General features: G+C 40.4%; 1 protein-coding gene across 1 annotated transcript in view; it reads left to right on the top strand.

Annotated features, from left to right (window-relative positions):
* Positions 1-25,743, top strand: part of LOC127574338 (serine incorporator 1-like) — a 68,899-nt gene that overhangs the window by 26,736 nt on the left and 16,420 nt on the right. Inside the window, exon 5 of the mRNA XM_052023268.1 lies at positions 12,720-12,857. Coding sequence (XP_051879228.1) covers positions 12,720-12,857 — 138 coding nt within the window. The remainder of the gene's footprint in view (positions 1-12,719; positions 12,858-25,743) is intronic.

The following is a 25,743-nucleotide window of genomic DNA, read 5'->3' as shown; positions in this document are numbered from 1 at the left end:
AAGGAGAAAAAATTGCAAACTACAGAGAAGGGACTGGTGGGTGGAATTAGAGAGTTCTTCTGGTAGAGAGCTAACATGGATATGAGAGGCCAAATGGCCTTCTTCTGTGCTGTAACCATTCTCTGATTCAATGTGCATAGGGAATAGAACTTGCACTTACCTTCACTTCTGGTGGCCAACCTTACATGATCATTTAACCACATCTTACACAAGCAACAGTTCATGGGGTGATTAACTTGCACTAAATGCATTAGCATCCTCCCTTTTGGACAATTTCTTGTTGAGAAAAAACCTAATTGAACAGTTTAAATGGTCAGTTTCATTGCCAAAATAATAGTATAGGGCAAATTCGTCTCTCTGGAGCAGTTTGATGATCAGTGTTGCTGATGATTGATAAAATTGGAGGGGTGCAAAGTCATTGTAAATAAATCCACTACATTCAGACTGATGGCGCCTAGTGCTCGGTAACTAACTGCAGTTAGATCAAGTATCATTCATAAACATTGAATCATTATATTCCTTTGGCTGGTGGCTTCCACTCTGTTCCCCTAAATACCCTGGACCCAACACATTGATGCAATCACGAAGGAGGCATGCCAGTGGCTGTACTTCATTAGGAATTTGAGGAGATTTGGTATGTCTTCAAAGACTCTTACAAATTTCTGTGGATATACAGTGGAGAGCATTCTGACTGGTTGCATCACTGCCTGGTATGGAGGCTCCAATGCACAGGATCTCAAGAGGCTGCAGAGAGTTGTAGACTCAGTCAGCTCCATCACAGGCACAACCATCCCCACCATTGAGGACAGGTTCAAGAGGTGGTGCCTCAAGAAGGCAGCATCCATCATTAAGGATTCTCACCATCCTGGACATGTCCTCTTCTTGTTACCAACATCAAGGGGGAGGTACAGGAGCCTAAAGACCCAAACTCAACAATTCAGGAACAGCTTCTTCCCCTCTGCCATCAGATTTCTGAATGATCCATGAACCCATGAACCCCATGAACACTATCTCATTATTCCTTTTTTTGCACTAGTTATTTTTGTAATTTATAGATTTTATGTCTCGCACTGTACTGCCACAAATTTCACGTCATATGTCACAGATAACAAATCTGATTCTGATATCTGGACTAGTTTCCCATCTTTAAACTATGAATCATATATATCTAAACCAATAGAAAGGGCTGAAGTCAATGTGTCTTTCAAGTACCTTCCTTTGCCAAGAAGAGGTCCCAATCGCACATGCACAGATTTCCATTTAATGTTCATCAGGAGATGAGGCTGGAGCTGCAGTCCAATTCTATACCGTGGCCTCATTGTTAGCTCCACTCCCCAGATTCCTACTATATACTGCTGACCTTCGTATCAAAGCAGTTATAAATTTAAAGTGTTATTCATCATCCAAGGGAATAGGCAATAAAATCAAAATCTCATCCCCAATTTTCTTATAGGTTGAAAATGATAAACTAGGGAAGATAGAATGGCAGGAGGACAGAGTTTTGCTGAAGGCAATGTTACATTAATTTTAGAATTCTTGCTTATGGGATTTTGAGTCCTTACCTTAACAGTCCTGTTATTATTGGTCCTTACTTGAATCCTTGTAACCTTTTGAGAGCTAGGTCATTAGGTGTCCTGGACAGATCTGTTGATGTTAAATTGATTAAAAAGGAAACGTAACCTATTCCTGTTTCATTTCCTGATGCACTTTTGCACTAAGTGCTTAATTGAATACCCTTGTGCCTTTGGCAAGAAAAGAAAATTCAATTAGTGGCTTATAGTATCCGTATTTTAACTTAAGTACAGGAAATTGATATGATACTGAAATGAAAGAGTCTCTTTGTAGTAAGTGTATCAGATCCAACTATTTCTGAAAATCAAAGTTCTGTTTTCACTTTGTGGATGGTTTATATTTCAGCATTATTTATTCTCATATCTTAAATATATAAGTTGATTTTCTGTGGGTTTACACAGTCTCCCACACACACATCCAACCTGCCTACATCTGTAAACTCCGGATGCTGTTAAAGTATTGTAATCTCAACCAAAGAATCAAGAAATTTGTTTATTTTTAAAATTATTGCTCAAATTGCATGGAGAATATATCATAATCCTTTTTCTTGAAGAAAACATTCATTTTGACAAACCACAGCAAACATGCTTCTTTGACAAAAATGCTGCCTGAACTAATGAATATTTTCACCATTCTGTTTTATTACAGAGAATATGCATCAGATCTGAAATCAGAGTAAGGCTCATAGTGGGTGATTAACATAAGTTTTTTGCTGCATACTCTTTTAAATGATATCTGCATGCAGCCAATCCTATGAATGCTATTCATGCATTGTTTCATGGACCCCAATATTACAATTGTCTTGTGCTTTTCTAAAAAAAAAGCGCAAGACAATTGTGATTGCAATGAACGTTAGGAGCTATTTTTTCATTTTTCATAGTTGAAACAGTACTGTGATACTTTGAGCAGTGACTGAACAGTGAGATAGCATGCATCAGGATTTTCAGATAATGTAGTGGAAGCTTTGGTGGAAGAGAAGAAGGATAGTTGTCTTGTTAGGAATGGGACGGAAGGCCAAGAATGTTCATTCCTCAATAAGTGGGGCTGGCAGGTGCCAATTCTGGAAGCACTGCTCAAATACAGAGGAGCACAGGAAGAGATACAACCTTTCATAATTTGTCAAAGTTTCAGTGTTCATGGTATACCCACTGCACCACCACTCAATCCATTATCTTTGTCTCAAAATCTCTGTCAGTCAGGTCTCACCTCAACAGGTATATGCATTATTTCCCATTCACAGATTTAGTTCTATTACAAGCATAACCATAACTCACCCTCACTAGCAGTTATTCTCCCATGACAAATCACATTACCCAAACATCTTCCCTGCAACTCCCTGAAACGCATTCAGTTTTCTTCCAGGCTATGAGTCGTGCATAACAGCAGCCAGAAGCAATGAACAGAAGAGCATGATTGCAATTTTTAGCCCTGAAGGAGGAGACAGTGCCTGGCCATTTTGGGAACAGACAGCACCAAGCCTCTGCTTATAGTGACGTTGAATAGATTGACAGTGAGATATCAGGATATAATTCCTCAATCATCCCACTTCTCCCTCACCCCTCAATCTACTCTGAATGGCTAACTGAAGGTGGCAAATGCAAGCGCTTCTTGGTTTCTCACCCCTCCCAGCCCTCTTCATTTTTTTTGGCTATTTCTGTTACCCAGGATGGGATCAGCCCAACAGTGGAGGAATGGGAAGAACAAAGTCAAGATGAAGAGACACCATCACTTGATCTCACAGTCATAGCCACCTTTTGAGGCTGGCAAATAAGAAGAGGTAGATACATATTTGAAAGATCAGAGAATTGAGGGCAATGGGGAACTGGCACAGAAGAGGAGATGAGGCATGGGGCAGATCAACCATGATCATATAAATGGCAGGGGAGGTTTTGAGAGGCCAGGTGACCCACTCCTGCTCCTATTTTCTCATATTAGAGGTAAGGAGGAATCTGCAGTTCTCAAATACAGTGCATATGCTCAGAGGAGGTTGGGTAAAGGAGAAGGAAGGTGGCAGTAAACTGCAGGACAACTTTGCAATATGGTCCTGCCTCAGATGTAGAGGAAGGCTTTAATGGGGTAGGTTACAGAAGGTTGTGCAGTGCCCAAATCTAAATGCTTGGTGCAATGGGAAACATGGAGAAGTCCAGCAGCAACTTGTCACAGGGTGTTGTGCAGAGCTTGGCTCCCATTCTTTCAGATATGATGTGGCTGGTCACCTCTATCAGACCATCTGTGGAACTCAGCATGAAGCTGTTTTTATACCTTCCATTGTAGCACAAATAGCTGGTAGCAAAGGCCTAAGCTCTGGAGAGGAAGCTCAGGCTGCCAGATTCTTTATAGCTCACCAAACATAGGGTTTCAAGTACATCAAAGCAACCTTGAAACATAATCTTCAACAGAGCACTAATATTGTGGAAGGGCCACCTTAGGAGAATGATAGTATCCAGTGCCTCCGTAGAACAGCAGCAATATTGTCTTCTCAGGATAACGACATTACTATTCCCATCATTATCACTCTGGTGCCTGTTAACCAACTAGCTGCAAGCAAGACTCAATGATGCAGTTAAAAGCGGGGCTTTTTAGAACAAAAGCTGATTGAAGTCATCATCCAGCATTTTCTGCAGACTCAGTTGAAGGTCATTTGCTTTATATTACCAATGCCGCAGTACTGTGGAAGCACCTCATAGGAGCAGGATGGCAAAGGCACATTGAAGGTTGACACTAAGGGAGTGAACAAATGTGATTAACTTGTTCATTGTATGTGCTATCCCTTGATTTAATTCATGAACTTGGATTGTGCCATTAATTTTCAAATGTTTTGTTTTTGTTGTTGGGAAGAGGGTGATGTGACAGTCGGTGAAAGGTAAAGTGTGTGGGATGATTACGAATGCCAAAAATGCTGCTGAGCTATTTGTTCTCTTGGAGCTAAAACAGAGAGGCAAAGATTTAAAATGCTGTGACATTTGAACTGTAGACTGCACAAAAGCAGCAATTGAGAGATAAGGAGTGTTTTCACAGATAATAGGTGCCAGCTGTACTATACAGCATATTGGGTGAGGATAAAATTATGAAAGACAATTGATCAGAATGAGGGGAACGTGTGTTTTTGTTCACAATTTAGCTTGTTTCTGTCCAGGTTTTGGTATGAATTAGCAATAAAAATGTGCAATTTTTACAGTTGTGAAGCAAAAGTGAACTGGAGGCTTTCAGAGGGATAAATAAAGGCTAACTCCTTGAGATTTGAATAAAGAGTGAGCGATGCTGGCTGGATCCCAATCTCTGGGTCTCATGAGAAAGAAATGAGTACTGGCAGGGATACATTTTCAGGACTTGATCTAGGTAAATATCACTGAGACTTAACAACAGTTTTATTGTTTAGCTTTATTACTAGTCTATGTTAACTTTGTGCAAAAAATAAAACTAATTGATCGCAACCAGATTGATGCCAGTTTGAATCAACTATCCCATCAAAAAATCTTATTAGATCTCTTCCATCGGAGTACTTTAGGGATCTATCAGGGCAGCCCAGGCAGCAGTGTATTGCTCGATGTTCCTGATTGTGATGATGCCGTGTTAGTGTGCATGGTTCTGAAGGGCCTCATTGTGAGTGGATAACACTTGTCACATGGAAGCCAACCTTTGACTTGGTGTAGTTAATCAAAGACTGCTGGTGTAGAGAACAACACAGAATGAACTCATTATAACTGTGCAGCATATTTGTTGTAAAGGCATAATTGTTACTTTAAGGCTACTCTCTAAGGTTGTTGACTGCTCTCTGGGCTGCAACCTAGTTTGTAGAGCAACTTAAATAAAAGTTATGGTTGGTGGAGTCCTTGGGCCCTGGTAAGTTTTTTCAACGCTCCATACTGTAATCAAAAAGAAAACCCAGATTAAATACTGGCAATGAGGATGGGATGCTGTGAAGGCTCAGAGCAAGAAAAGTGTACCAGTCTGAAGGGTAGAACGCAGCTTAAACAAGTGTTGGAATTGTGAGTTCGAGTGAAACTTGGGGAAAATTATAGACCGAACTTGGTCTGGATGTATAGGAATGTTAGGCAGTTGTGATAAGACATGAGTAGCCTTCAGTATATATTGGGTTGAATGGAAATGTTTTATCGACACTAACAATATTATAGAATAATAGGAGGAAGTAATAACGAATGCAGTGAAGCCATTTATGAACAGAAGAAAATTATTAGTAGAAATACAATCAGATGCCTACACATGCTAGGTAATTTAACAGTATCTTGTAGGATACTGTGATCAATGTCTTACTCATTGAGGTGGTTGGAATATTGTGCAATCACTCTAGCTCAGCACTCTCAGATTTTTGTAAGCTATAAATTTGGTACCCACTGTCAAAAGCCTGGAGAAGTGTTTAGGGATCAGATTATTGAATTAAATAATGTGTCACAGGCCTGTAATTTTGGGAAATGTTCCTATTGGTATTGGTTTATTATTGTTACTTCTACCAAGGTACAGTGAAAAACTTGTCTTGCATACCGATCGTATAGATCAATTCATTACACAGTGCAGTTACATTGAGTTAGTACAGAGTGCATTGAGGTAGGACAGGGAAAAACAATAACAGTACAGAGTAAAGTGTCACAGCTACAGAGGAAGTGCAGTGCAGGTAGACAATAAGGTGCATGTTATGAGATCACTTTCTCAATGGGCTTACAGATGTGCATATTTAGGACAAGGTTTTTCATACACAGGGGCATATGTTTGATAAGGTATGTAAGCTTGCACAGAAATTCCAGCGAATTCCATTCAGTACACAATACAGATGTGCTCCTGCTGTGTATAAGGTGACAGGTGCAATAATGGTGAATCTTCTTCACCAGGCCCAGGTTCTTGGATGTGAAAGGCAGGGAACCCTGTGATCAATGTCAGGGCAACCATTCAGAAGAGCCCATTGTTTCAGTTTCAACACAATGGGATACATAGTATGAGTTTGCAAAGTCAGACAAAACACTGAGTGTAAATAGCTTCAATCCACCTATATCCAAATGGCAAAGGAATAAACCAAAGAAGCACTCTAGAGTGAAGCTGCTCTGTGTAATATTTAAATGAATGAAAACCCATAGGGGTAGATATTATAAGTATTTATCTCTCAGGTAGCAACAAAAGAAATAATTGATTTTGAGACCACTATCAGAGGAAATAACCAATATCTTGAAATGGTTGTGGACGTGGCTGAAGACCACCTCAATTTTGGGGCAAAATGCTTAGATTCAGCAAGATGCCTTGTAACAGTAATATGATACTTACTGTGCATATCAGGTGAAGCTCTGAAGACACTGAGGCAGATGATGCGCAATGTTCTTCACATGTAAAGCAAGTTGGCAGTGATTGTGGAAGACTACACCAATGTTACTGTGCAGAGTGAGAGAGAACTTGATTGAAACATAAATGATCCTGAGGGGTCTTGACTGGGTGGGTGTAGAGAATGTTTCCTCTTGAGGGAGAATCCAGAACTAGGGGTCATTCTTTATAACACTAGGGGTTGCCCACTTAAAGATAGAGGTGAAGCTACTTTTTTTTTCTCTCAGAAGGTAGTGAGTCCTCTGCATAGAATAGTGGAAAAAAACACCCTTGAATATTTTTAAGGCAGAGGTAAGTAGACACTTGCTTATCAAGGCGTTGGGGTGGGTTGATGGGAATGTTTCGTTGAGGTGAAAACCAGATCAGTCATGATGTCATGTCATGTCAAATGGTGGAACAGGCTTAGGGGCCAAGTGGTCTACTCCTCCTAGTTCATATATAAGACACTCAACATAGAAAAGTGTCTGAGTACATCGCATCCTGGTCTGGACAAGATTCTGATGTAATATGTAGACTACAGCAGGATCATTGAGAATCAGGCCCTTATTTATATGCAGCAAAGTATAACTGATATATTGGTTGCTTATTCCAGTGCTCTGTGGCCCAACTGAAGAAGGCCTGGAGTGCTGGTGAAGCTGTTTTAGAGTAACTGGGTGGTGTCAATAGTTGTAGTTCCAACGCCCAACAAGGCTGTCTGTCTCTGAAGTGAGGTTAAGGTCACCCTGAACAGGGGAGTGGATGATTAACAGGATTGCCTGTCTATGTTGCAGGATTTGAATGCTAAGCTGGCACAAGTAATGTTTAGTTAGCAAGCTTGATTTGTCACATTAGTATGCCCAGCTAAGTGTAGACCAGGTGAGCAAAAGCTACTCGAAGCTGAGCACCCATAAGTATTTGTTTGTACTTGAAATATCACCCATCTCCTTCATGGCACTCATACTCCCTGCGTGACTATGGTATTTGGTATTGCACTTCATTACAGAATCCCGTCACAGTTGCTCTCACAGGCTCTAAAAGCAAATTCTTATGCCACAGACTGTCAAAAATGATTTCATAGTCACAGCTGAAGAAATTGCAGGGGCAAAATGATGCTGTTCTATTGCAGCAAGGTTGTTATGTGAATATGCCCTGACTGGGTGAAACAAATCTGATAGGCTACAGATCAAAGTGTGTTAAATGGTGACACACATTTCAAGGCTGAATCTGAAGTGAGTTCCATGCCCATCATTTTGGAATGGTGCATATGAAGTGGTGGTGCATGGGTTTGTTTTTTAAGTTTGGAGTAGACCAGGATATTGAAGGCATGGTTAGTGCAAGTTCAACTTGCCAAGTGTGTAGGCCCAAGCTCTGAGGATGCCAATTCAGACATGGATGTGGTCTGCAAGGCTGTTCCAGAGAGTCTGCATTGATCAGTGCCAGATGGAACTGGACAACTTCTTCATATTAGTAACAGCCACTCCAAGTGGTTGGAAGTGAGACCAGTGGGGTCCAGCATCATGTCCAAATGGACCGCTGATGAATCAGAGTTGATCTCTGCTATCCATGATCTCTCCTTCTCGCAAATCATGAGCTGGTTTCTCATCAATTCTTGGATGTTGGGAATCATATGCTAATGACAAATGATCTACATGAACCTGCCTGAACTGTGCTATGACCTCATCAAGAAATTTTTGGCTCCATACACACGGATCATTTCTCCCAGATCCCATCTGGTGCCAGAACATGAGAAAACCAAAGTGTAGCTGAAGCTCTAAATTTGTAAATATGTGTGACTGTTATTCTATTTTAAAGAAGTACAATGTAATACTGGTTATTTTATTTTAAAGGGGTATAGTGTGGCATTGGTTGCAAAAGGGTAGTCGTTGCTTTAAGGCTGCGTGTACCCTTTAAGTACATTGTTAGATGATTTACTGCTGAATGATTTGCAACTTTGTGGAACCTTTTGGAGGCAGAATAGCAGTGCCAGTTGTGAATAAACTGTCACGTTGGAGCTCCTGAGCCTTGGTGACTTTGGAGTCGAGCAAAGAACCCAGTGAGGAGATGGTGCTCTGAAGGCTCAGACAATATGAAGTTAGAATCTGTGAGTTTGGGAGCCTCACAAGAGTGATTGTGAATTTGAGTTAAGAAATATGGAAAATAGTGAGTTGAATTCAGTGAAAAGCTAAAGAAAATGTTGCTAATTGGAAGTGGGTCATTTGTGGAAATGATGGAAAAGTTTCATTTATGTAAAGAATCTTAGAACTATCAAAGGCTGTGTTAGACTAGTAGAGTACAGGAGACTGTGTCATTTTGGGTGAAGTGGGAAGTGTATGCATTTTGATATTTAAATCTGCCATTTGTGATGTTTAAGATTGGATGAACAATGGGACCTTTGCCTGCTTGTCATTGTTCACAAGTTCCTAATCCAGAGCTTGAGGTTGATATATGAAGAAAGTTTGAGCAAATTTGGCAAGTTTGAGCAAGTTTAGAAGAATGAGTGATCCTATTGAAACATATACCACTCTGAAGAGGTTTGACAGGGTGGATGTCAAGAGGATGTTTCCACTAGTGATGTTATCTTGACCCAGGGGACATAGTTTCAGAATAATGGGTTGCATTTTTCCAATTTTTGAGACTAATTTTTGCATCTCTGGATTAATATTAATTGAATATTAGATTGTCGTGGGTAAATATAAGGAGGTGGGCATTCTACTATGTATATGTTTATTTTGTTTATCTTTGGAGAATGACATGAAAAGAAATGCAAGGAGTGGCCTATTGTTTGAGAGAGGTAGCTTCAACCCATCCTTGTTTAATCATCTGTAACAATGAACAGCTACCCAGGCATGTCTTGTAATATTCACTGACTAGCTTCAATTACAGAACAGTCACAGTATGCTGTGTCCTTGGGCCAGAACTTCAGACAACCTCCATGACCAGGAAGACTCTGCTAATGACTTTGAACTTTACTCAGTTGGAGACTTCCAAGCCACAGCAGTGGATCTATGCAAGTACATGAATGCACTAGCAGATGCATAAAACCGGTGATATGAAAGCAAAAAATGCTGGAAGCACCCAGCAGGTTAGGCAGGGAAACGAGTTAACATGGCAAGTCTTTTGTCAGAATTTAGGGATGAATCCTGTTTAAAGTTGCAGGGGAAATGTTGAGGGTGGAGGGAAGAAAATAGGAAGTTTTTGGTTGGATGGAGATCAGGAGAGATTGTGTGATGGCACCGATTGAAAGAGGGTGGTGAAGGTTAGTGAATATCAAAGAGTATGTCTAGAGGACGTACAAATTAAATATGCAATACCACAACAGGAGAGAAGGAAGACATGAATTGCTCTAGTTATAAGAATAGAATGGTTGACTATCTGAAGTTGTTGAATTAAGTGCTTGGTCAAGTGCTGTTCTTTAATCTCATATTGAGCTTTTTTGGGACAACATAGGAGGCCAATGACATTCATCCTTGCAGAGTGAATGGGCGTGTTCTGCATCCAGTGTCTATTTGCTTTTACCAACGTAAAGGAGATCACACACTGTAAACGCTGAATGCATTATACATTGGAGGAAGAGCAAGTAAATTACTGCTACATCTGGCAGGTGTATTTGGTCCACTGGATGGTGGAAAGGAAGGAGGTAAAAGAGGAAGATCTTCATCTCCTGCAGTTAGAACATAGGTAATTCGGCCCATGACGTCAGTGCTGACCATGATGCCAAATGAAACTGCACATCTGCCCACACCTGGTCTATACCCCTTAACTCTGCCTGTTCATGTGTCTCTCTAAATGCCTCGTAAATGTTGCTATTGAATCTGACTCCACCACTTGCATTCCAAACACCTACCATTCCCTGTGTGTAAAAAAAACTTGCCATGTAAATCTTCTTTAAGCTTTACCCCGCTAACCTTAAAGCTATACCCTCCAGTATTTGATATTTCCACCCTGGGGAAAAAGGCTCTGACTATCTACCCTGCCTACGCCTCTTATAATTTTATCTATCTCTATCAGGTTGCCCCTCAGCCTCTGACACTTCAGAGTAAACAATCCAGGTTTGTCCCACCTGTCCTTAGCACTAATACTCCCTAATCCAGGCAACATCCTGGTGAATCTCTTCTGCACTCTCTCCAAAGCCTCCACATCCTTCCTGTAATGTGGCGACCAGAACTGCACACAGTACTCCAAATGTGGCCTAACCAAAGTTTTATACAGCTGCAATGTGACTTCCTGACTTTTGTACTCAACATCCTAACCGATGAAGGCAAGTATGCTATTCATCTTCTTTACCACCTTGTGCGTGGGAAGGTACCATGAGGAGGGACTGGGTATTAGTGGAGATGGAAGAATTGGCAAGAATGTTGTGGAGGGAACTGTCCCTTCTGACGATTAAAGGGGATTTCAGATTTATTACATCTACAGTAATTTGCTTTTGATACATGTGCTCTACCTTATTTCAATATGTCTGTTTCTCCAAAGTGCAGGACAGTATTCATATCCCAGATTCTGACCCTAAGTCTTAAAGGCAAAGTCGAGTTTATTGTCATATGCACAAGTACATGTATGCACAGGTGCAATGAAGAACTTACTTGCAGCAGCATTACAGACACATAGCATCATATAAGCAACATCCTCAAGAAATACATAAATTAAGCATAAATTATACATAATTTTTACAAGAAGTAACAGAGTGCAAAGTGATAAAAGTTGTCATAGTGTTGCTAAGTTGGTTCATCACCTTCATGAAATGAGCTCGATTTTACTTACTCAGCTGCTCTGTGACACATGTCCAAAACGTGCACTTGAATGCCTGCCTTCTTGGTAGCATAATAACACCTTTGTTTAATATCAGTCTGTGTGGCACCATAAGTAGTCGAGGAGCCAAGAAGATGGGATTGATGGCTCCGTGGATACCACAAATATCCTCAAGCTCTTGCAGTGATTTGAGGAGAAGAATTCCACTGGTTAGTGTGGACATGGTGGGCCAAATGGCCTGTTTCCATGCTGTATGACTCCATGACTCTAAGAGTCAAATGCAACAACCAGAATCTTAATGGGACATTTGCTGAAGTAACTTAGAGTGTTGAAAATAGATCCTTTTGCTCGGGGGCAAATTGATTGTGCTGGTGTGTGTGTGTGTGTGTGTGTGTGTGTGTGTGTGTGTGTGTGTGTGTGTGTACATGGAGGAAGATGTGAGATTATTGCATAAATCTGAAAGATTACTCTAGGTAGGTGTATATTGCACAATTACAATATGCATTACTGTGGAATAAGAGGCAATAGGAGACTGGCAACTGATGGCAAGAAATGAAACTCCAGTTCAGCCTAAAGATGTGTCCATGGACTCACAGAAATGATGGGCAGAAGGAATCTTAAGGCAAGTTGTAGTTGATGAGACTTTCATTTATATGGTGATTTCACATAAAGTAAAACTGCAGAATGAAGTGGACTAGTAGATTTGTGTCACAGGTGCTTTCTGCCCTATTAAAAATACCAATCCTTTGCAGCTATTTTATTTTCTTCTTCCAAGTACACAGAGACAACAGTAGAAATACAATTACCTGATTTTAGTCTCATTATTACTCTGAGGTTCATGATCAGCGGGCTTCAATCAGTTATCGCTCACTGTTAAAATCTATGGTGTGTTTTCATCCAAAGAATGAGGTAAAATCTAAGGGAAGGGAAGTCTAAATCACAGCATAACCACTTATTAACAATTAATGAATTACTTTGAAAATTCAAGGAGGAAAAGAAAACTTGTGAAACAAGTTAGTTAATTGTAGTTTATAATTGTATGTATATTTGCTGTTTGTTTAAATGAAGATTAAATATAATTTTCTTTTTAGTATCATTTGGAATTGGTTCAGCTGGTGCCTTTTGTTTTATCCTTACACAACTGGTCCTGCTGGTCGATTTTGGCAACTCTTGGAATAAATCCTGGTTGAAAAAATCAGAAGAGGGTGGATCACGATGTTGGCATTTTGGTATGTGCTCTTATTTGTAATGTGTTGATGAAGTTTCACTGGCATGAAAAATTTTAAGTCAAGATAAATGACATTTTTGTTCTAAATTGTTAATTAAAACATAAGTAGAAATAGGTTTATTTCAGTTTTGTAAATAGAAAGTAAATGGACATCAGGTAGCATGACCGATCGTTAACTACAGAACATAAACAGAGTCCAAGAATCATTTATTCACTTCCATTATTGCAAGACTTCAGAAACTGACAGATGGCACAAATCTCAGTTGAATGTTACAAGTACACCCAGCTTGCCAGGGTAAGCTAACTAATATGTTAAACTGAGATCTTTTCCCCATATAAAATATCCTTATCATTATCTAGGCCAAGGTCAAAGGAGTTTGTGTAATATTCTGCCATCTGTTTTTCCCTCCATCTGCAATTCAAAAACAAATTAACAAACAATTTTTAAATTTCTTAATATAAATTCTCTGCTTTGTTTGCCTAAAATCCCAATTCAAAAATATATGTTTATACCCACACTCAATGATTTAGGAAAGCTTTTTCCCCTCTGCCATCAGATTTCTGAATGGTCCATGAACCCATGAACACTACCCCATTATTCCATTATTTATTTATTTATTTATTTTGTAATTTATAGTAATTTTATGTCTTTGCACTATACTGCTGCCGCAAAACAACAAATTTCACAATATATAACTTAGTGATAATAAACCTGATTGAGTTATGATATTGTAGTGGTTATATTACTAGCTGACTAATCCAGAAATGTGGTATTGGTATTGGTTTATTATTGTCACTTGTACCGAGGTACAGTGAAAAACTTGTCTTGCATACCGTTCGTACGGATCAATTCATTACACAGTGCAGGTACATTGAGTTAGAACAGGGTGCATTGAAGTAGTACAGGTAAAACCTATAGCAGAATACAGAGTAAAGTGTCAAGACTACAGGGAAGTGCATTGTAGGTAGACAATAAGGTGCAAGGTCATAACAAGGTAGATTGTGAGGCCAAGAGTCCATCTCATTGTACAAGGGAACCATTCAATAGTCTTATCACAGTGTGATAGAAGCTGTCCTTGAGTCTGGTGGTATGTGCCCTCAGGCTCCTGTATCTTCTGCCTGATGGGAGAGGAGAGAAGAGAGAATGACCCAGGTGGGTGGGGTCTTCGATTATGTTGGTTGCTTCACCAAGGCAGCGAGAGGTATAGTCCATGGAGGGGAGGCTGGTTTCCGTGACATGCTGGGCCGGGTCCACAACTCTCTGTTGCTTCTTGCGGTCCTGGACAGAGCAGTTGCCGTACCAAGCCATGATGCATCCAAATAGGATGCTTTCTATGGTGCATTGATAAAAATTGGTGAGTCCCAGTTATAATAATTATTTCATATTCTATCACAGTAACTTGAGGAAAGGAAATTTTCTATCCCCATTTGGCTTCGCCCATGTGTGTTTCTGGAGTCACAGCAATGTACTGACTCTTATCTGCTCTGTGAAATGTTCTCACAAGGACCCACATTTCTAGGGGAGTACCTTCCGACCTTGACAGCAACGCCCACTTCCTGTAATGGAATGAAAGAAAATTTAAAAATGAATACAGAAGAGATGCTGGAATCTGGAGCAACACACAAAGTGCTGGAGGAACTCAGTAGGTCGGGCAGCATCTGTGGAGGGAAATGGACAGTCGACTTTTCAGGTCGAGACCCTTCAAGTGGACCATATGAATTGTCTTGAACCGAAATGTTGACTGTCCATTCCCCTCCACAGATACTGCCTGACCTGTTGAGTTCCTCCAGTGCTTTGTGTGTTATTATTAAAAATTTAGGTTCTTCTTCTCACAGATCTGAACATGAAATGAATAGCAATACAGTGTTGAAATTTAAAGAGATAATGATAATTAAAGGAGAGTGTCAAAATTAGAGGACAGGATCCTAAAATGCAAGAGTCTGCAGGAAGCAAATGAGAGTACATTTCAGGACATGAGTCCCCTGTTCAATGGTCTGAAGTAAAGGCTATGAAATGTGAAATGGTGACAATCACTCACCATTGCACAGCAACACTTCCATCCTGCAGCATGTCTGGAAGGACACAGACGATGTCTTGAAACTACAAATGACCTTTGTATATATCAGCTAAGTGATTTTTCTATCACATGGTGGTTGTATATGTCCTTTCAGATCGTATCTGACTGTCTAAGTATATATGTGTTTTTGAGGAAGCAGTGGCTAAAATTATTCTTAAAAACAGAAATTGCTAGAAATACTCAGCATGTCAGGAGTGTCTGTAGAGAGCAAAGTGTTAACTTTTTAGGTTAATGATGATTTATCAGAGCTAGAAAAGGTTAATTTCAAATGCACTGAAATTACATAAAAGGAAGAGAACGGAAGGGGAGGTCTGCGATAGTGTGGAGACCAAGGGGACTGAATGACACAATTGTGGTGGTGCTGGCTGAGAGAGGATGGTGAAGTCTCGTTATAAGATATCTTTATTAGTCACATGTACATCGAAACACACAGTGAAATGCATCTTTTGCGTAGAGTGTTCTGGGGGCAGTCCGCATGTGTTGCCATGCTTCTGGTGCCAACATAGCATGCCCACAACTTCCTAACCTGTATGTCTTTGGAATGTGGGAGTAAACCAGAACACCTGGAGGGAACCAGCGCAGACACAGGGAGAACGTACAAACTCCTTACAGGCAGTGGCTGGAGTTAATTGCTGTTGATCTGCCTGGAAGAGGTGTAATTGGGAAATGAATGAAAACAGAGAGAGGAAAAAAGTGTTGGAATTGTGAAATTCAAAGCACTGTAGATGCTAGAAATTTGAAAGAAAACAAAGAATGGTGGAAATATTCAGCAGGTAACAGCTATTGTAGGAGTGAAATGGAGTTAACATTACAGTGTGATGACGTTTTATTGGAATGTGCCAGTCCTGATATAAACTGGAAAGGTTTGTTACCTGAAATTGTTGAATTCAAGTTCTGAAGGCTGTTACTTGCCTAGTTTCACGAGATGCTTACGTTGGGTTTCAGAGAAACATTATATGAGGCCAAAACTAAAAAGTCAGTGTGGGAGTTGGATGGAGAATTAAAGTGACTTGTGAATAGAATGGAGGCATCCTGTAAAGTGGTCACCCATTCTACATTGGAATTCTCCAGTGTAGGGGAAAAGGTTGTGAGTACTGAGTTCAGTACACTAAATTGGCAGAGTTTCAAATAGATGGTTGTATTGGTTTATTATTGGTAGTGGTTTATTATTGTCACTTGCACTGAGGTAAAAACTTGTCTTGCATACCGTTTGTACAGATCAATTCAATGCATAGTGCAGATACATTGAGTTAGTACAGAGTCCATTGAGGTAGTACAGGTTAAAATAAAACAATAACAGAGTACAGAGTAAAATGTCACAGCTACAGGGAAGTGCATTGCAGGTAGACAATAAGGTGCAAGGTCATAACAAGGTAGACTGTGAGGTCAAGAGTCCATCTCATTGTATAAGGGAACCATTCAATAGTCTTATCACAGTGGGATAGAAGCTGTCCTTGAGCCTGGTGGTATGTGCCCTCAGGCTCCTGTATCTTCTGCCTGATGGGAGAGGAGAGAAGAGAGAATGACCCGGGTGGGTGGGGTCTTTGATTATGCTGGCTGCTTCGCCAAGGCAGCGAAAGGTATAGACAGAGTCTGTGGAGGGGAGGCTGGTTTCCGTGATGTGCTGTGCTGTGTCCACAACTCTCTGCAGTTTCTTGCGGTCTTGATGGCAGCCTGTTGTTTTACCTGGAGGGAGATTTGGGCCATTAGATGGTGAGAAGAGGTAATAAGGGCAGTCGTTGCAACTCCTCCTGTGTTGCATGGGAAGATGCTGTGAGGAAGGGAGTGGATGTTGGTGGAGATGGAAGGGTGAACCAGGAAGTCTTTGAGGTCCCTTTGGTTGGGGAAGGTTGCTGGTGACATCATGTTGAAGGCGATGCAAATTATGGAGGTGATCAGTTGAATATGGAGGCTGGCGGGGTGAAAGGCGAGGACGAGGTCTGCTTGCTCTGGGTGGAAGGAGACAGGATGACAGCAGTAGATTAGGAAATGGAGCTTACGTGGTTGAAAGCCCTGTCAACTATGGTGGAGGAGAAACCATAGATAGGATTGTATCTGGAGGTCTGCTGACTCAGCTTGCTTTGGTAATGGGATCTACCATCTGCATTCAGTAAAGGACTGAGCAACCTTCGTGCATCCTCACTTGACAGCATCTATTTATTCTTGCCAATATCTAATCTACCAGAACTCTTGGTGGCAAATCTATTGATGTCAGGGATAAAAGATTTTAAACAATTGGCATTGATGATGCCGATGAGATAATACAATCTGTTGGGGGGGGGGGAAGCAAAGATGAAATAAGTGAAACAGGATATAAGTAGCCTAAGTATGTTTTTGTCTTATTCTGCCCTTCAAAAAGACTAGTCTGTTTTCCAATCCCTATAACTATAGCTATCGGGAAAGATCCCTGCATTTAAGAAACTAGGAAATATAGTTTCATGGATATTTGTGCTATAGTGTAACCCAGAATTGCTTCACATCAGACCTGCCCCTTCTGCCCCCTCCCACCGCCTCCCATGCCACTAGAAGTGTACATCAATTGATGCAACTCTACTGCAATTCCATCCAATTGACCTAATAAACAGGGATCAGTGAAACCAAATTGACTTGAAAGACCATCTATGTGTCTGAGCATTGCTCTTTGCTAAAACAGAGTGCATTAATCCATAGATTTGGGAAATAAGGAGGTGAGCTATCTCTTACAATGATTCACTGGATGATTGGAGTTCATTACCACTGATGTTTGATGCGAGGGTTAATATGAATGTTACATTAATTTTCAATAGGACGTACAGAAATCCATGACCTCATTTAAAGAATGATTCCATAATCCAGCATTACCAACTAAACAGCAGGAAATGTGCTGATCTTATCTAGAGAAACTGAGTATGTGCAGCTCACAATTTACTAATCCTTAAATTCACTTCTAGATATTTAGATATTTTTATTAGTCACATGTACATCGAAATACATAGTGAAATACATCTTTTGCGTAGAGTGTTCTGGGGGCGGCCTACAAGTGTCACCATGCTTCCGGCGCCAACATAGCATGCCCACAGCTCCTAACCTGTATGTCTTTGGAATGTGGGAGGAAACCGGAGCACCCGGAGGAAACCCACGCAGTCATGGGGAGAATGTACAAACTCCTTACAGACAGCGGCTGGAATTGAACCTGGGTCACTAGTGCTGTAATAGCATTATGCTAACCGCTACATTTCCACCTTTACAACCTTGATATTCCAAAAAGCACCTTTAACATTACACTACACTTATTGGAGGATTGTGGATTAAACCACTTTAAACATTTTCAAACAGAAAGCCCAGAAAAAGAAGAGATGGGGTCCTGAGGGAGTGATCAAAATCATTCAATCCTATAAATATTCTTCTCCCACCTTGTTATGTCTGTTAGTTATCAGCCCAGGTGATTGTGCAATGCCTAAGTAACATCTACAAATTGGTGTTGAAGTGGAAAGTGCTGTCCTTTGGACTGATGAAGGAGCAGTCTAAGATAAATGCAATCTATCAGCCAACATCCTAGATTTCTCTATTCAGATCCCCAGGCATGTCCCAGTGGGATATAACTACCATAATTGATGCACAGTGATATATAGCAAGATGAGGGTGACCCTGGGAGTCCATAGCATCACAATTTACAAAGTCTTGTGGCTTCAGTTCAAACAAGGTCAAGAAAATGCTGTACTGATCCTGAACTCCTGTCACACTCAATTTTTTTCCATGATCAACATCACAAAGCAAAAGCTCTGGTTGGGCTCTGAGGTGTGTGGTAGAACAAAAGGACCTGGGAATACAAATCCGTAGTTCCTTGAAAGTGGTGTCACAGGTAGATAGGGTCGTAAAGAGAGCTTTTGGCACTTTGGCCTTCATAAATCAGGGCACCGAGTACAGGAGTTGGGATGTTACGTTGAAATTGTATAAGACATTGGTGGGGCCGAATTTGGAGTATTGTGTACAGTTCTGGTCACCTACCTACAAGAAAGATACCAATAAGCCTGAAAGAATGCAGAGAAAATTTACAAGGATGTTGCCGGGACTTGAGGACCTGAGTTATAGGAAAAGGTTGAATAGGTTAGGACTTTATTCCCTGGAGCGCAGGAGAATGAAGGGAGATCTTACAGAAGTATACAAAATTATGAGGGGTATAGATAGGGTGAATGCATGCAGGCTTTTTCCCCTCAGGTTGGGTGAGACTAGAGCTAGAGAACATAGGTTTAGGGTGAAAGGTAAAATATATAAGGGGAATATGAGGGGGAACTACTTCACTCAGAGGGTGGTGTGAATGTGGAACGGGCTGCCAGCAGAAGTGGTAGATGCAGGTTCAATTGTAACATTTAAGAGAAGTTTGGATAGGTACATGAATGGGAGGGGTTTGGAGGGCTATGGTCTGGGTGCAGGTAGATAGGACTAGGCAGAAGATCAGGTTGGCATGGACTCGATGGGCTGAAGGGCCTGTTTCTGTGACGTAGTACTCTATGACTCTATGAACCAACTACCTCTCAGAGCCTTGGCTTCATGTAGTTGATCGATAGCTCACAGAAATCCCCATCCTGAAATCTAACTAAAGATCTTGCACACTTCTTCTAAAGTGACTCTATTCCATTGTAGCATCCCAACCTTTGACTCTCTGGAAGTGATGGGTGCCATCTGTGTACCAGGAACATGTAATAGCACTGTTAATATTTCCAACCACAGGGAAAATAGGGAGGCAGGATCAGGAGGACCTGCTTTGTTCCTCCCTGGTGGTAAAACTGTCTTTCAGGAAAACTGAGCTCTGAAGCTTAAAACACAACAGGAATGTTGAATAGAGGATGTGGGAGGAAAGATATGTATTAGGAGAGCTAAAGTTCACATTTTTGCATTCTTTATTACAACTGGGACATTGTCAGCATGGTAAAACTGAATTGTGGACTGCTGCAGTCTCAAGGTTATGGTATGCAAAGCTTGCAGGCAACTTCTCTTCTACCTGCTTTTTTGTTGCAGAAAAGCTGAAGAGCTCATTCCGAGTGTTATAGCCTCATGCAAATATTAAAAGGCATGCTCAGAATAAGCACTATCATCTGAAACCACACATATTCATTGGCACAAATGTGTTGTTGTTTGACTGCTCCTCAGTTTTTTTTTATTTGGTTGTACCTTGTGTCCATCTCCAGGAGAAGGCTGGTTGCAGCTATGTCTAGCACTCTGTTGGGATGTCTACCCAAAGTAAAGCTGTTCTGAATTCAGAGGGATTCAGCAGAGTGTGTGGGGAAAATGCAATATGGGATTGTTAAGTTAAATAAGTAAGATAAAACTACAGTGCTGATTGTGATTTTAAAAAAAGCAGTTTAATTCTGCTGGATAAACACCAAACATAATTGTCTATGAAATTGTCTTAAAGCCCAAAATGGGTGGTAGAATCTACTTTGAAATGGTCTTTTGTACCACTCCATAACAAAGTCAAGAACAGACCTCTGGGGTGTGTAAATTTTGCTCCTTCTAAGCAGCAACTAATGTATAAGTGATGGCTGTTTACTGACTGATGCTAAAGGAGCAATAGCTGATTGATCATTCAGAGCCTGGTTATCTGACAGAGCCTAAATCAAATAATGCTTTTAAATTCATTTCAAATACCTACAGATATAGAAATGGCAGAATTTAGAAATGAAATAGGCAAAAAATAGAAGAATTTAAACATGTGAATGCCAGAGCAACATAATCCCTTTAGTAGATATATGTATTAGTGATGATCTTCCAGAATTTCCTGGATTCTATAATGGACCCAGCAGATTGGAAGGTAGTAAATTTAGAAAGGATAGAATGAATAGGGAACTAAAGGCCAATTAACCTGACAACTGTTGCCAGCAACATGTTGGAATCCATCATTAAGCACTTAGTAACAAGTCATTTAACACTCTTAATATGATTAAGCAGCATCAACATGGTTTTACGAAGGATAAATCTAATTTGACAGATCCAATATTTTTATGAGGATATAAAGAACAGGGTGTATAAGAGGAATGTGTGGGTATAATTTATCTGGATTTTCTAAAGGCATTAACGAGATATCACAAGAAAGGTTATTATGTGAAATTCAGAATGATGGGCTTGTGGATAACAATTAATGTGGACAGAAGATTGGTTAAAAGTCAAACATCAAAGAACAGGAGTAAATGGGTAATTTCCAGATTGACAGACTGTTTCAGTAGGGTGCTACAGGACCGTTATTGGACCCAAACTGTTTACAATTTATTGTAATGACTTAGATGGGAAGGAAGAGGAGAAGTTACCCAGTCATGCAGATGATTCATGACTTGGTGGGATAGTGAGTTATGAGAATGCAAAAAAAGGTCTGTAAAGGATACAGAGGTTCAGTAAGTGGACAGATAGATAACAGTTTGGGAAAATTTAAGATTGATAGAAAAACAGAATAGGTTATGAAGCAGTGAAAAATTAGAAAATATTTGTGTATGGTGGAATTTTAGTGTGGTGGTTCATGAAATGCAGTAAGTAAATCTACAGGTGCAGCACACAATGAATGAGCCATTTGGTATGTTGGCCTTTATTGTGAGAGATTTGGAGAGCAAAAGCAAGGAAGGCTTTTGGAGATCGTACAGATGTTTAGTGAGATGTCATTGGGTATATTGTGTGGATATACTTGTTTTGGAGCCAGTGCAGTTTCAGCTCATTAGTTTGACCCTCAGTAGGAGGAAGCTGTTCTTTGAAGAGAGTGTAAAATTGCCTTATAACTACTGGAGTTCAAAAGGGTGAAAGGTGTCTTTAGTGAAACACACAAGATCACGAGACAGTGTGACATGATAGATGCTGATAAGCGGTTTCCTCAGGCCATAGAGTTTAAAAGCAGGATGCATAATCTCAGGATGAGGGATCAGTGATGTAGGACTGAGGTGGGGGGGGGGGTTAGTTTCTTTGCAAAGAGTACTTTAAATCATTGAAGTTATCTGTCTCAGTGGCTGTGGATGCTCAGTTACTGTGTACATTCATGTCTTGAGATTGATCGGATTTTGGACCTTAATGGAATCTGAGGATATGGATACAAAACACTAAAGTGAACCACATACAGGGCCAGTCATGACCTTATTGAAAGTGGAGGAGGTGAGCAACCTCAAAGGAGCTGTAGGATATACTTGTACTTCAACTGGATTGAAATATCAGTAGGTATAATATTGAAGTGGGCTGGAGTGGCCCCTTACCCTCTGAAGATTAACCAGTTCCTCACTGCATTGCTTTGTCCTCACTCTTCCAGACACTGTTAATTAATCTTAAATTGTAGCTGCTCGTCCAGCTACTCTTCATAATAAAACTCCCATATAAACCTACCTTTATTTGTAGATTTTACTCCTACATTGAAATGCTTCACTTTTTAATTCACCTTGGAAGAATCTTTTAAGTGACAATATATAATAATGAACAGCAAAGTCCAAGCTATGATTTTTGCATGCTGGAATCTGGGGCCACAGAAAATTAAATCCATGAAAATCAATTTAAAAAAATTGCAGATGCTGGAAGTCCAAAACAAAAATAAAAAAATGCTGGAAACACTCAGCAGGTCCATGGGAAAAGAAACAGAGTTAACATTTCAGGTGGAAGACCTTTCGTCAGAACTGGGAAGGAGACAAAAGAGGCTTGTTAGGCTGCAGGGTGGGTAGGGGAAGGGGATGTCTCTGATAGGATAAAACCAGAGTAATCATGAGGAAAGGCTGGTAACAACATTAATTCCATCTTCCCATTAATTTTCCACTTGCTGAAAGGAAACAGTTGTCGTTGTTCTAATTTAGAATTTACCTTTCAGTGAGTCACTGGACCTCTGTCCCTTCTTTCTAAGACTGCAAAGTTCAAATATTGAGCAAGATTGCTCTGGACTTGAGCTGTGCCTCATGTTCACCTCTCGCACGATGCCCATGGCAGCACTCAACTTCTGCGGCCATGTAGGTCTCCAATCCCGCTGAACTTGCTGCTGCAACCATTGCGCCAGGTAGAGTGAGCTGTGAGTGGTGTCCTGCTGTCCATTGGTTGTATTAACCAAGCCCTGCCCAGGGGCTGCTCTGATGGCCTTCTGACAAGCTCATGATGTATCTATTGCTTCTTTCAGAGACTTTGAAATACAGAGTTGAAAATGATTTAATTAAAGAAAATAAAATATTAATAAAAGCTAATAAATTCATTTAAAACAACATTCAACTTCAGTAACTTAAAAATATTAATAGTAATTAAAATAAAGCAGAATAAAAGACAAATCACTTTCCCTCATTTACCTTTTAAATGAAGGTCAATAATCTGTTCAAGTGAATGGGACCATATTGGATGCATCTGCCTTGGCTGGCATAAAATTGACAGACAAAGTCCTAAGTCCTTCTGGCCCTTCAGTTGATGTTGGTCAGGAAACATCACCAGACCAGGTACATGGCTCGAGGTTGAATGTGTGCCATTTGATCTTCGGTGTGTTTCAGACTTCCGAGCAAGCTGGCAGTGCGATATAGCTCAATAACCCATTACAAATAGTTATTTCAGTGGAGGGGATGGGTTGAGAAGGAGTAATAGAGGCCTGAATCATATATGGCTCTTATTGGCAGTTCCCTCCGTGTACGTCAGCTCGGCTCTGACTTCTGTGCCTGTGCATGGCAGTATGGATGTAAGAAATAAGCTGAAAGTCTGTTGCTAGTGGATTTGATCTCCCATTATCTATTGCATTCAATGCTAAGTCCAGGGACAGAGCACAAACCTGCTAAGCTGAAGATTCGGATGCACTTTACATCTGACCCCTCTGCTGTATACCTGAGGAGGCTTGTAAAGCGAGTGTGACCCCATGTATTCCAATGATGTTAGCAAACTTGATTGAAAAAATAAATGCAGATAAATGGTTTGTTTTACTTTATATTACCTTATTTAAATCTTTTAGTACTTCAAAATGTTTTAAGTACTCCTATTATTTATTACCTTTTTTAATAATTGCTTTAATTTTTAAATTACTTAAATTTATATGAACTGCTTTTAAATGTCTTTGATTTAAAAAAAATCCTATCTCAAGGCTTCTGACAGCAGTAAGCTGTCAAAATGCTGTCAGGGCAGTCTTGGGATTGGGCACCAGGACCTGTCTCTTGGCCTACATTCCACTCATGGATTGCTCCACCTCATGGAATTGTGGCCTTAGAATTCCAGGGCCAGAAAAGTAAGTGCAGCTGTGGGGAAAGTAATGGGGATGGGGAAGGGGATGGTGGAGATCAGAGTTGTGGGGGATTGTGGGCAAGGGTGGAAAGAGCACAATCCAGCCTTAAAATATTTAGATTCATTTAATTGTCTGTGTTAAATTAATTTTTTTTAAGTGTTTTTGTATTTTTTCGCCAGGGATGTGGCTTAGCTAGTTGTCTGATTATTTTCTATGGGGGCTTGTTCCATCCCACTCTTCCCCTCCTCTCACCCAGAACACAATGCCACATAAGATACGGAAGCCCCTGTTGACCCACAGGGCCTCCCTGCTGATGCAAAGGCCAGTCTAGTGCTTTCAGGCTCTTCAACATTTCTGGCTAAGCCAGAAGGCATGACTTAGCCAATTTAGAATCCTTTCTCGGCGTTTTTGGTCTGAGCTTGTTCCAGACACTCCATGTTTGTTCCTATATTGTAGAATAGGCTTTCATACGCTGGACCTTGCCACCAGGAATCCTCCCTATGGTTTCTGGAAGTTTCTAATAGGAGGATTAGCTAAGATAAATGTTGAATTTTCAGTAGGTGCAGGGAGTTGCCAGTGCTTAGCTCCGCCCTTAGATGGTGCACCAGTGATTCATTCTGGGGCTCTAACAGTGTTTCAGCAAACATTCTTGACCTTCCAATCAAAAAAATGGGTGAAAGAATCCTACCTCACATTTTTCAGCTTGAAATCCATTGAACTTAACCTACTGCATGTGCAGATACTTCCTCTGGGGCAAACTTTGGAAATCCTGGATAATATGAAAGGACAATAACCTATAATCATGGGTAACTGGTACTTTGCAGTGGTAACCTAATTAACTGTGGGGGTTATACCAGCCAAACTTCATTCTGTGGTTAGATATGAATTTTCTACTGGACCTTTACAAGAAATATTGGTCAACTTCTGACTTTGTTGCCATGGCAGCTGGAATTGGGAGCAAGTGGGAGTAGGGGTTGAAGATTTATGGAAGAATCTCCTATTGAAAATTAAGGAAAGGTCATTGACTGAATGTTAGAAGCAATATTTGACGTACTTAAAGTTATAATATGAAGTGTCAGCTGGAATAAAAGGGTTAATGTTTTCATTGAGATAAACTTTGAAACAAATCCATCAAACTTTTTGTATGTTAATCTAAATAGAGAAAGCTCAGCACCGATCTATATGCCACGTTTGGACTTGGCTTCAGCTGATTTCCCACAGTATCACCTCCCTGCAGGTCCCATCCTTGCTGGTGAGGTCCCTTACAGGTGGAGGAGGGACAAGAATAATCCCACCCACAAAGCCCCATGAATCAGCTGACTGCCAAGCCTGATCTTCAGAGATAACCAAAGATAATTAAAAATTGAACAATTAAAACATTAAAAAATTATTTAAAAATAATTCTACAAATATGAAAGCACACAACATATCAAGCTTACTTAAAAACAATTAAAATATTTAACCAAACACAACTAATTGAAAAGATTAATTAAAACTAAAATTCAACCTGGTTCCCTGCATATGTTCTTCTCAAATCAAATAAGTGGAGGCACTGTTCCTGCATCAAGTCTATCCTGGTGAAGGTATTTCGGGCAAATTCACCAGCATAAGTACTGCAGCTTCTTGTT

The sequence above is a fragment of the Pristis pectinata genome, chromosome 9 (assembly GCF_009764475.1).
Source record: "Pristis pectinata isolate sPriPec2 chromosome 9, sPriPec2.1.pri, whole genome shotgun sequence".
NCBI classification, from domain to species: domain Eukaryota; kingdom Metazoa; phylum Chordata; class Chondrichthyes; order Rhinopristiformes; family Pristidae; genus Pristis; species Pristis pectinata.
The sequence above is the reverse complement of the archived record's forward strand: the minus strand, read 5'-3'. Positions and strand labels throughout refer to the sequence as shown.